The sequence below is a fragment of the Silurus aristotelis genome (assembly GCF_946808225.1).
Source record: "Silurus aristotelis genome assembly, chromosome: 25".
In the NCBI taxonomy this organism is placed as follows: Eukaryota; Metazoa; Chordata; class Actinopteri; order Siluriformes; family Siluridae; genus Silurus; species Silurus aristotelis.
In genome coordinates this window covers 16,601,966-16,614,212 of record NC_139598.1, presented here as the reverse complement: position 1 = coordinate 16,614,212, position 12,247 = coordinate 16,601,966, and the positions used below count along the sequence as shown (strand labels likewise).

The following is a 12,247-nucleotide window of genomic DNA, read 5'->3' as shown; positions in this document are numbered from 1 at the left end:
TGAACCAAACCCGACTCGGCGAACGCCTGCCAGGAAAATCTAATCAGAGGAAGAACCATTCAAACCCCCACTGAAAAAGCGGGTGGGGGGGAATAGGGGGGTGTTTAGCGATGAAAGTGCACCACATCGAGCGCATGGCCGAACTGAGGTAGTGAAAAACACATAAAAAGAAAACCCCCGAAGTGCCCCAGACATAGGAAGGAGGCAGAGAATTTCCTCCTGAGCTAAACGCAGTTCAGTGAGCTGAGCTTTGACACCGTGGGCGCAGAGAGGAAGGAACTGTGCACAGATCTGCGTTTCCTGTTGACAGGAGCTGTCATAGTGCACACGCTCTGCTTTTCTGACGTGTGTTAGAGAAATCTTGGGCTAGTTTCATATCTCACATAGAACCTCTCAGGAAGCTGACATGGTGTCGTCGTTCAAACTGATCTAAACTCACAGCACACGTCAGTAAACAAATCTATTTACAAACCAGAGGCAGAACTCAGGAAGAGTGATGTTTTTTTTTTTTTTGGTGTGTTGTTTCATTTATTTATTTTTTACTTGTCACATATACGATACAGCACAGTCTAATTCGTTCTTCGTATACAGTGAGGAAAATAAGTATTTGAACACCCTGCTATTTTGCAAGTTCTCCCACTTAGAAATCATGGAGGGGTCTGAAATTGTCATTGTAGGTGCATGTCCACTGTGAGAAACATAATCTAAAAAAAATTTCCAGAAATCACAATATATGATTTTTAAACTATTTATTTGTATGATACAGCTGCAAATAAGTATTTGAACACCTGTCTATCAGCTAGAATTCTGACCCTCAAAGACCTGTTAGTCTGCCTTTAAAATGTCCACCTCCACTACATTTATTATCCTAAATTAGATGCACCTGTTTGAGGTCGTTAGCTGCATAAAGACACCTGTTCACCCTATACAATCATTAAGAATCCAACTACTAACATGGCCAAGACCAAAGAGCTGTCCAAAGACACTAGAGACACAATTGTACACCTCCACAAGGCTGGAAAGGGCTACGGGGAAATTGCCAAGCAGCTTGGTGAAAAAAGGTCCACTGTTGGAGCAATCATTAGAAAATGGAAGAAGCTTAACATGACTGTCAATCTCCCTCGATCTGGGGCTCCATGCAAGATCTCACCTCGTGAGGTCTCAATGATCCTAAGGAAGGTGAGAAATCAGCCCAGAATTACACGGGAGGAGCTGGTCAATGACCTGAAAAGAGCTGGGACCACCGTTTCCAAGATGACTGTTGGTAATACACTAAGACGTCATGGTATGAAATCATGCATGGCACGGAAGGTTCCCCTGCTTAAACCAGCACATGTACAGGCACGTCTTAAGTTTAAGAATGACCATTTGGATGATCCAGAGGAATCATGGGAGAAAGTCATGTGGTCAGATGAGACCAAAATAGAACTTTTGGGTCATAATTCCTCTAAACGTGTTTGGAGAAAGAAGAATGATGAGTACCATCCCAAGAACACCATCCCTACTGTGAAGCATGGGGGTGGTAGCATCATGCTTTGGGAGTGTTTTTCTGCACATGGGACAGGGCGACTGCACTGTATTGAGGAGAGGATGACCGGGCCATGTATTGCAAGATTTTGGGAAACAACCTCCTTCCCTCAGTTAGAGCATTGAAGATGGGTCGAGGCTGGGTCTTCCAACATGACAATGACCCGAAGCACACAGCCAGGATAACCAAGGAGTGGCTCTGTAAGAAGCATATCAAGGTTCTGGCGTGGCCTAGCCAGTCTCCAGACCTAAACCCAATAGAGAATCTTTGGAGGGAGCTCAAACTTCGTGTTTCTCAGCGACAGGTCAGAAACCTGACTGATCTAGAGAAGATCTGTGTGGAGGAGAGGCCAAAATCCCTCCTGCAGTGTGTGCAAAGCTGGTAAAAAACTACAGGAAACGTTTGACCCCTGTAATTGCAAACAAAGGCTACTGTACCAAATATTAACATTGACTTTCTCAGGTGTTCAAATACTTATTTGCAGCTGTATCATACAAATAAATAGTTTAAAAATCATATATTGTGATTTCTGGATTTTTTTTTTTTAGATTATGTCTCTCACAGTGGACATGCACCTACGATGACAATTTCAGACCCCTCCATGATTTCTAAGTGGGAGAACTTGCAAAATAGCAGCGTGTTCAAATACTTATTTTCCTCACTGTATGACCAAAAACAATCGAAGGACAGTTAATGAAGCTACAGATGAAACATTTATGGCATAACAGAACACCTGTTGAATTCTTCTGAAATTTGTTTGGGCAGCGACAACAGCCAAGAAGTTTTAATAGATCGGTTTTTAGTGAAAGTTAAAAAGAAAATAGATTCAAGTGAGTCAAAAACCGAAAGTGATTGAAAAAACGTAGTCTAAGTCAAGATTGTGAAAGCCTTTCCGACAATATAATGGAAGGGAATTCCCCTCCTTCCTAGCAGTAACCCTTATCCTCTTCCTCACACCAGCACAGACTCTCCTCCAAAGTAAACATTGTTTTTTTTTTTTTTTTTATTTTAGTTTATTATAATTACAATATACATTAATACAACAAATATCCAGTGATCAAATTGAGTCAAGTCTTACGGAGGGTCCCCAGTTGTTGTGTAATTCATATATTTTTTCCTAAAATAATCTTGGGGACTCCTAACTCTAGTTTTTACTTCTCATGGGGGGTTCCTAATGCCTAATTGTCCCAGACCCCCCCCCCCCCTCCCCAACTCGAACCCCCGCAACTTGAGCACTGAATATCAGTTATAAATGTATTAATATACTCTATAACTGTATTTTGTAATACAATTTGAATTTTATCTGAATATTTTCTGGGTCCTGAAACGCATTATCCGAATTTACATGATTTCTTATGGGGAAATTTGGTTCGTTACTCGAATGATTTGGTTTAAGTGTACTTATCTGGAACGGGTTACGTTCGTAAACCGAGGTTCCACTGTATACTGTATGGAGAAAGGTCAACGCACTACTGCAGGTAATGTGATGTATAGACAATCTTTTCTGAAAATAAAAAGACATTAATGGACTAGAAACGCTAGGCAGGCTGCCTCTATTTAGCGGAATTGGAGCCACCGCAGTCTGGGTCCTTGGACTCGTCAGAAAAATGGCAGCCGTCCACAAAGCACGGGCAAAATGGGAAAAAGCAATGCGGCGAACCAAATGGCCGCCAAATTCTCGCCTGAATGCACCTCTCTCTCTCTCTTGCCGAGTCCCTTTTCCATCTGAGTATTTTTGCAGGGTGGACAAACGATCAAGGGGAGGTGTGTGTGTGTGTGTGTGTGTGTGTGTGTGTGTGTGTGTGTGTGTGTGTGTGTGTGTGTGTGTGTGTATGTGTGTGTAGGGGTCCTATAAGGGCCGGATTTCCTGCATCCTTTGGCGCTAATCCAGTGCAAAACAACCTTGCATACTTTTTTTTCATCTCATGATGAGTCTGATCTGCAGCATTTAACCAGCATTTCAGATTTGCATTCTTTGAAATATTAGTGAACGCTCCTTATTGGCCGGTTCGCAAAGCAAAATAAGACGGTTACATATAAAAAAGCCATAATCACGTTGTAGGTCATGTAGCGTCTTCAAACAAAGTGTTTATTAGGCATCTTTGAATTTGCCATCATTTTCTACAATCGCAGTCCAGATGACTGAAAGACAGAAGTGTTCGATTTATTTAGTTTGGAGGTTGCACTTGTTTGATGGAGCGAAGACTTGATTTGGTTACATTTATTTAGTTTAGTATTACAGTAGTTCCGCAGTACACGTTGGTACCTACCGTAACAAGTCATTTTTTTATGTAGTACTGTACTTTATAAGGAACAAACAAAATGCACAAACGTTCCTCAAAATTACTCGTTTCTCACGATTTGAGTCGCATTCATACCGCCAATCATACTCGTATATGATTTTTTTCTTTTTCACTTCTACTGTAGCTCTCCCTAATAGCCTTTTATCCAAATTGCTTTTCTTTACAGGTTTCAGCGTAGCATTTTTTTTTTACCACTTTAGGACCCATGATTTAGGCCTAAAATGCACAGAAACAAAAAAAAAACGCTATGACACTGTTCGCAAGCTGACAAGAGACTCTCGATGCATCTGCATTTACCGCTGACGAGTGTTCGAGTGTCGAGTTCTGAGCATGTGATAAGTGCCGAAACAAAAATATTATTTACATTTACAGCAATTGGCAGACGCTCTTATCTGGAGCGATTAACAATTACACAAAGAACTCTTTTATACGACCGAGCAGTGAAGTATAGGGGCCTTGCTCGAGGGCCCAGCAGTGGCTGAACTTGAACTGAACTTCCTAACCTCTGATCTACATTCCCTATTATATAGATTATAGTGGGGGGTTTTTTACGCTGTAAATGACGAGGAGCAAGATCTCCGTAATGATCATTCATCAGAACGGTGGTTGCGATTTATCAGTGGAGCAAAGAAGTGATTTGGCTGCATTTATTTAGTTATATTATTGTTATATAAATAAAAAAACAAAACAAAGGTTTGAACGACAAGCTAATGAGAATCTTAAACCATGGATTAATATAATTTTTTGTTCGTTGTTTACTTTTTCTTTGATGTTTAATGTTCTTTCTTTACATACATTTGATATTTTTGAATTATTTTGAACAATTTTACAGTTTTCTATATTTTGCTATTTTAAATAAATATGCACTACATGGCCAATAGTATTCGGACACCCAAAGTATCATGACACAGCCATATGTGGTTCTTTACAAAAAAAGTGTATACCTTGGATGTTCTAGTTTGATAACACAACTGTGCACAAAGTCCTCTTTATGAAGATATGCTTTACATGGGTTGGAGTGAAATATCTTGAGTTGCCTGCCATAGGGCACAAACTGAACCCTACCAAACACCTTTGGAATGAATTAGAATGCTGACCCCAGGCCTCCTACACCTCACCTACACCAGTACCTGACTTTACTGATGTCCTTGTGGCTGATTTAATCTCCACACAAATTTTCACAAGCACACAAAATCTAGTCAAACATCTTTCCAGAAGAGTGGAGGAAATTATAACAGTAAATGAGTTCTAAATGTGGCATTGGATGCTCAAAAAGCAAAATGAATCTTACTGTACTAATTATTATTGGACTGGCTACATATTCTGATTGTGATTTTAACATAAAACAGATCAATGATGTATTAAAGAGCAACGTAAATTAATAATGCAGTTTTTTTATATAGAGGAAGTGCTTTTAGAAGCAATTTTGCTAACATCCTTCAAAACACCGTAATCGACCTACAGGCTCCAAGGCAACCCAGAGTTTTCTTTCTTAAATTGAGCCATACATAATACACCTACTGCTAGCTTTGGCTGAAAAGCAGGAAGGAGCCACTTTAAGACATGAAGGTCACAGAAGAATCTGAGTTTCCTGTAGCTTCTCTGACTCACTGCCCCTGCTGATGTGTGTGAGTTTATTTTCGTTCGTTCAGGTCGAAGGTGGACTTGTACTAAAAAAGATTTCTCCCCGTAGTAAACAGAACCTGAGGGTGTTCAGTGCTGACTCTGCCTCAGAGCCGTTGTGTTTCCTGTCCCTTATCTACCTGACATTTTAAACAGTAGAAAAAAATCACATTCGTGGAAATTTACGAACGTGACAATCATCACAAGCAGCATGCACCGTCGATTCGTCTGGTTTCTCTGCCCTTCTTTAACGCTTGTATTTTTTCCCTCGAGGGGAAATTCTGCTGTTAATTCAGGCCGGTGTTCAAGTGGGTGTCATGCCTGAGCATCCTATTAAATTTATAACTTTGCTCTCCTGACGGTACACTTCGACATAATTATACCATCTGGCACGCTTCACTGTCTATGAGATGTATGAACGATTTGTCTGCTCCTACTAATCAGAGCGGACTGTAATGTTCGGCATAAACACAACACGCTGTACCTCCGTACGTCTGCTGGGAGATGAACGCATGGATTTGACCACGGCACCATAAACTTGATTAATGTGACTAAGCAATAAGCATCGCAGCCTCTGTAGCGGAGCAGTGTTAGGGATCATTACACTCGACTGAGGCAATCTCGCATACTGGACTTTATTGTCCTCGTACTCGTACACTCGCTGTTATTTTCCTATTTTCTTTTAGGAGTTGGTTTATTAACAATAGGGTTAAAGCTCATTTTAAGCTATCAAAGATGAACGCTTTCTTTAAAAAAAAAAAAAAAAAAAAAAAAGATTTACAGAGAATAAATAGGAAAAAACCCCACTGGAAAGAGCAAAAAAAAATATGATTATCTATCTATCTATCTATCTATCTATCTATCTATCTATCTATCTATCTATCTATCTATCTATCTATCTATCTATCTATCTATCTATCTATCTATCTATCTATCTATCTATCTATCTATCTATCTATCTATCTATCTATCTATCTATCTAAACAGAGCATTGGTAGAGGATGGAGGGATGAGTGGAGCAGTGGTAGAGGATAGAGGGATGAGTGAAGGATTAGTAAAGGATGGAGGGATGAGTGAAGAAGCATTAGAGAATGGAGGGATGAGCGGAGAAGAGGTAGAGAATGAAAGGATGAGTAGAGCAGTGGTCAGCAGGTCTATCATCTGTCTGTCTGTCTGTCTGTCTGTCTGTCTGTCTGTCTGTCTGTCTGTCTGTCTGTCTGTCTGTCTGTCTGTCAAACCAGCTATCCATCATTTATTTATTTATTTGTTACTTATTTATTTATTTGCGTATTTACGTGTTTACGCGTCTATTAAATTTATTTAATTTATAAGTGTTATAAAGAAGATGAAATCAACAAAATGAGATGAGATGAAAACATAAAGATGAACTAAACATCATCTCGTTTTCACATTTACTGTTCTATATTAGCTATTCTGACATAGCTGAGCATCCAGACTGAATGTTAGGAGAGAAAGAGACAGAGAAATAGACAGACAGAGAGAGAGAGAGAGAGAGAGAGAGAGAGAGAGAGAGAGAGAGAGAGAGAGAGAGAGAGAGAGAGAGAGAGAACGACAGAAAGACACGGAGAACGAGCGAGCCTCTAAGCCCCAGATAGAGTTCAGTGTTCATCTGAAAGCTCTATACAGGATTAATGTGATCTCTGAGCTGAATTGTTAGCACGAGCCCCGTCTCACACCGCTCGCTAAGACGTTTCATCACACCCTGCTTTCGTGAACAATAACACTCTGACAGTTATATTTAGCCTCCGGAGCTTTCCGTCAGCGTTCCTCCTCACGTTCAGCAGGGTTCGGAATTTCACACAGAACCCCCACACACACACTTTCATAAACACCTCTTCCAGCACCTTGCTTTAACTTAACAGTAACAAATATGCCTTATGAGAAGAAGATCCAAAAATAGAAGCATCTGTAACCAGGCCACCAGCTCGGATTGGTGGAGAAAGTCTGTGAGGAACTCTTTTGTTTGCAAAACAGAAGGAAGCCTAGCAGTAATTTTGGTCCGTGCCAAACATTTGAAGGTTAGTAAACAAATTCCCTACTGAGTAATTGTTTTCTTGATCCTGTTTGTGTAGCCATAACTTTTGTCTATCTCTCTGCAGTTTAAGACACAACTTATTAATCTGATCCTGCGAAAGAAATGTTGAATGATGGCTGTAGATTTGTATCGCATGTTTTAACTGCTTTTACCAATCAGCAGAATATTAGGATATATTCAGAAAAAAATCTTTACCTTTCGCCGAAAAATGCCGACATTTACACTTTACACTGGCGCAAAACGAAAGAATTAAATGGCACAAATTTTTTAAAGTTTCTAAAAATGTGTGTGAATATTTGCATAAGCCAAAGTGAAGAAAATCTTTTTTTTAATTTTTTTTATTACATTTTGGTTTTTGTTTTTTTGATTCGTTTTAATTATTATTTTTTTTTTTTATTTGTTTTTTTTGGTTTATGGTTTTTTGGTTTATATTCATGGTTTATAACATATTTGCATCGATAAAAACGGATTAATTTATAGATAATTATTGTGATAATTGTGGATAATTGTAGATGTGCTACAATTTTATTATTTAGAAAGTGACCAACAATTTTTGTATCTTGTATGCAGATTTTCTCAGCACCACTGCTGCTACGTGAATATGACGTGTCATAGCAAACGGAGACCGAGGCGTGTCCTGAGAGTCACACAGAATACAGATTAACATGGCAGAGGTAGAGCTGCATCTTCCTGGAGACACAACAGGAAAAGAACGTCTGGGTTTATTTCAGATTTTTTTGCTATTAGAAGTCAGAAGGCACTTAAATAATTTTCAGTCTATCTGAAGAAATAAAAGCGAACTACAGTAACTGTACCATATTAAGTTGCACTGCATCATATTTTTTTTTTTACATCGCCTCGTACTGTATTGAAACATTGTGCTGAATCGAATTGGAATCGTATTGTAATAGGGGTGAATCGTATCGTTTTGGAGATGCACAGTGGCTATTCATGGTGCTTGATCTAAAAAAAAAAACACTTGTATACACACATCTACTCATTTAATGGTAATAACTGCTACTTCATTTACTCCCGACGTTAAGAACAGCCGTAGTGAATTGTTGTCACTCTGCAAACCTGGAAGGAATTCATGGTACAGTAGGAATTTCAACTTAAAGGGGTGTTTTCTTTAGCTTCTTCTGATCAGAGGTGTTCATTAGAATTTGTGAGCTAGAGTTGAATGCATTGTACGAATATAAAGGTGTAAAGGAAACATTCTGCATGGAGGAAGATCCTGTGACTGCCACCTACAGGAATAGAGTTAGTAATATTATACAGGGTGCATTTTTTTAATCTTTGGAGCCACCATGTCCCTGCCCGGCATGAAGCATTACTAATGAATACAAGCTTGTTTTAATATGAAGGGTGCCAATATTTCTTGGCTTGCTTACTACAGTTTGATGATTAAGAAGAAACCTGGTGAAATTGTGTTTTTGTCCTTATCTCCTATTTATCAGAGAATACCTAATTGATTCAGATAGTCGTCAATATACAATTTAATTCAATTTTGCAACTATTTGAGCAATATCTTTGGAAAAATGGAGCCTTAAAAAACCCTAGATGGTTTGGAGGATCCTCCTGACGGCAGGTGTACGCACAGGTGGGAGTGTAAATAATGGCAGCGGAGGTGAAGTGCAGTAACAAGATGGAGCGAATGTGATGGATCGCGACATGACTGCAGTGTTAATCCGCTCTTAACAGTTATTCAAAGTGATATGTGCTTCATGGCCTTGATGAGCGACAGCCCTTTACAGAAAAGCGAAGTCTGAAACAGCTAATTTAGTCGAAGAAATAAGGGCTCAATCATTAAGCTCACTCTGATTTTATTGCATTGTCCTGCTTAAGAAGATCCAGCATCCTGACCAGATCTTTTTTCCTTAGAAAACTTAAGCCTTTCCAAGAAGTGTTTGGCAGGAGTGTGACTTTTTTTTATTCCAAGCAAGCAGGTGTCACACCTGATTCCACCTGGTTACCAGTTAGGCTTGGTGTCAGTTGATTATTAGGTGTAGTGAAGAATTATGGACCCGTTCTGATTTTGGAGACCTAGATAGTTGACCCCTGCAAGAGCTCTGAACTTGATATGACCAATCAGTTAATTTCCCAATTTCTTGAGAAGTAGGGTTGTGAAATTCTCAATGCTCAAGAAGGGAACTAAATAGAGTAGCAATTAACTTGGCTTTTGAGCTTTCCAGTAAAATTCACATCTCTACCATTAGCAAATCTAGAAGCAAATAATTAAAGTTTTTTAAAGATCTGGCCACTCAAAGGTACGATTCCATTATATTACAGGACTTCTAGTGGTAATGAGAAGGTTACTATTTGTCACAAACATTTACATTTACATTATTTGTATATATATTATATAGATATATATTATATCTTGAATGCCCTTCCAGAGCACCTTATTTCTGAGCTGCCAGAAATGGCAGCTGGATGAGACTTGAACTCACGACTTTCCATCCCCAGGTCCAATTACCTAACCACTGAGCCACCCTCAGCCTACAAACACAGTATTAAAGCAAGGAAATATTTAAATGTGCAGGTCATGGGGTTCTCCAGGACCATATTTGTTCCTGGATTTGGATGTCTTCCACACATCTTCCAGTCTGGATGAAATGAAGACATTCTGCTTCCCAGCTTGTTCATTGCGATAATACCTGCCATAATTAAACACTGGAAGATGTAGCTATTGCCTTACCTTCTTTTCCAACCAGGAAGTCCACGTGGGAGTAAGTGTAGGCCACACCAATCTTGGTCTCTACTTGCGGTCTCTTTAGGGTTGAGTAGATCTTCCCGGGACTGCTGTCGTCTGTCTGACGGATCTTCCTCAGCCCACAACCCATCTCTGCTCTCAGAGTGCACGTTGATCCTGAAATATGATAAAAAATTGATTAACATGTTTACAGATGTATAGCTATTTTTATTTTTTTATTTTTTTTGTCAATGTATATGTTCTTCTGTTGTCAGATCTGCATGTTAAGGGAAGTGAAACCTTAAGTAACCGTTCTGTAGAAATTTTCAAACAAAGGCAGATGTGGAAATAGTAACAAACCTAACGTCATTCTTCTGCAGGTTCCTCATTTCATAGATGTTTGTTTATCTCAACAAATCTATGAATACCTGCATCTATGAATACCTCCTACTATTTAACAAGAACAAAGCCTAAAACTATTTTTAAACTTGATTGTTTCACAATTACTCAGACTCTAGCTTTGTGCTTGCTTCACATTGTCTTACACTGTCTTTTTGCACTTTAACCCTGTATTCAAATCTGAGTTATTGTCTTAGAGATTGTACTAAGATTCTGGAGGCTTGAAATTTCCCCCCATTGTACATCTGTGTACAGACGACATGATACAATTTGCGTGACTTGACGTGAAAAATAATATTCCCCACCCTTGGAGTGTATCCAACTTACAACTGGAACTAGCTAGCCATTCAGTAATGCAGCATGTCCGTGTATCACTTGCTTATTTTAGTCTATCTGTATTTAGACATCATGTCTCAACAAGCTCTATTTAGTAAAAGATTTTCTAGTCAGGAATAGTTATTAGTTATTTTTAAATCTATGACTAGCTATTTCATTATAAACTTTCAGAGTAATACTAGTTAGTTGTATTTACGGTAATTAAAAACTAACCAGTTTTTTACATGTAACTGTGTAGCGCTCTAACGGTAGTAATATGCTAGTTAATAGCTAGCATTGTGAAATGGTTATTTTTAATAAATTCTAATTATGCAAGCTAGCATCACAAATGATCGAAACACTAGCTTTGTTTTGTGCGACAGTAGTTAAGTTGTTTAATAAAATGCAAGCAAGTGATCTTGAAAAATCCCCAGGTTAGCTACCGGGTGGGTGTCTATGATGACTAGCACACTAGCATTGCCAGGGAGACTATTATGGTATGTTCCAATAGTGTGCATTTATGCAAGAAAATAGAGAAGTATCACACATCCAATAAACATTCACCTAATGGCTTCTGACGGTTGTTAAATAAATAATGAAATAAAGCAAATAAGCTATTGGTTCCTCTAACAGGTGAGAAAGCTGGACCTTCAATTCCACTTCGTCACGCAAATCTGTTCTGACAGCAACGCGACGGCTGATTAAACGGCGAGGGAGCGACCGACGCGAAGTGCACTTCATTACGTTCCCTTCTAATTACGTCGTTTGTTTTTTTTTTTTTCGGTGGACGGCTAATCTAGGAGGCCGGTGAGGGAGGGGAAAACCGCACATAACGAGGTGAATGGCACGAATGCAAAAAGGTGAGAATCAATCACAGCGAAATCAGGAGCCCGCATAGTTCTTCAGATGGTCGGCGCGGGATTGTGAGACGAGGCCAGGCGCTGGGTTTAATTAGGGCCTCGGCGAGGAGCTTGGCTCATTCACCAGCTCCGGCGTTGAGAAATGATGCTTTCGGCAAGGCGAGGACGAATAGATGCATTTCATTAGCCGTCTGGATAATGATGTTTTGCGTTCAGCGATCATGTCTGAACTATGGGCCGCCACCCGAACAAATGAAATGAGGCGCGAATCTGCACAAGTAGGACGTTAAGGAAATTTCCAGTCGTGCATCTCCCGGGTGAATAATCAACCATGTTTCATCCTAAAGTGTAATTTCGCTCTTTTTTGTTTTTTTTTTCTTTATTATTAGCATTCTGTTTGCTCTGTCACATCCCTCCAAGCAAGATTTTAGTTTTCCTTCCTTATGAGCCATGAAGCAGAGGCAGTGAGGG

The 12,247-nt window shown here is 39.4% G+C and overlaps 1 protein-coding gene across 2 annotated transcripts in view; it reads right to left on the bottom strand.

Moving 5' to 3' along the window:
* The window catches only part of rftn1b (raftlin, lipid raft linker 1b), a 94,211-nt gene that overhangs the window by 71,350 nt on the left and 10,614 nt on the right, over positions 1–12,247 (bottom strand). For both annotated transcript variants that reach the window (XM_083529513.1, XM_083529514.1), the window contains exon 2: positions 10,209–10,379. In XM_083529513.1, coding sequence (XP_083385639.1) covers positions 10,209–10,353 — 145 coding nt within the window. In that variant the 5' untranslated portion in view covers positions 10,354–10,379. The remainder of the gene's footprint in view (positions 1–10,208; positions 10,380–12,247) is intronic.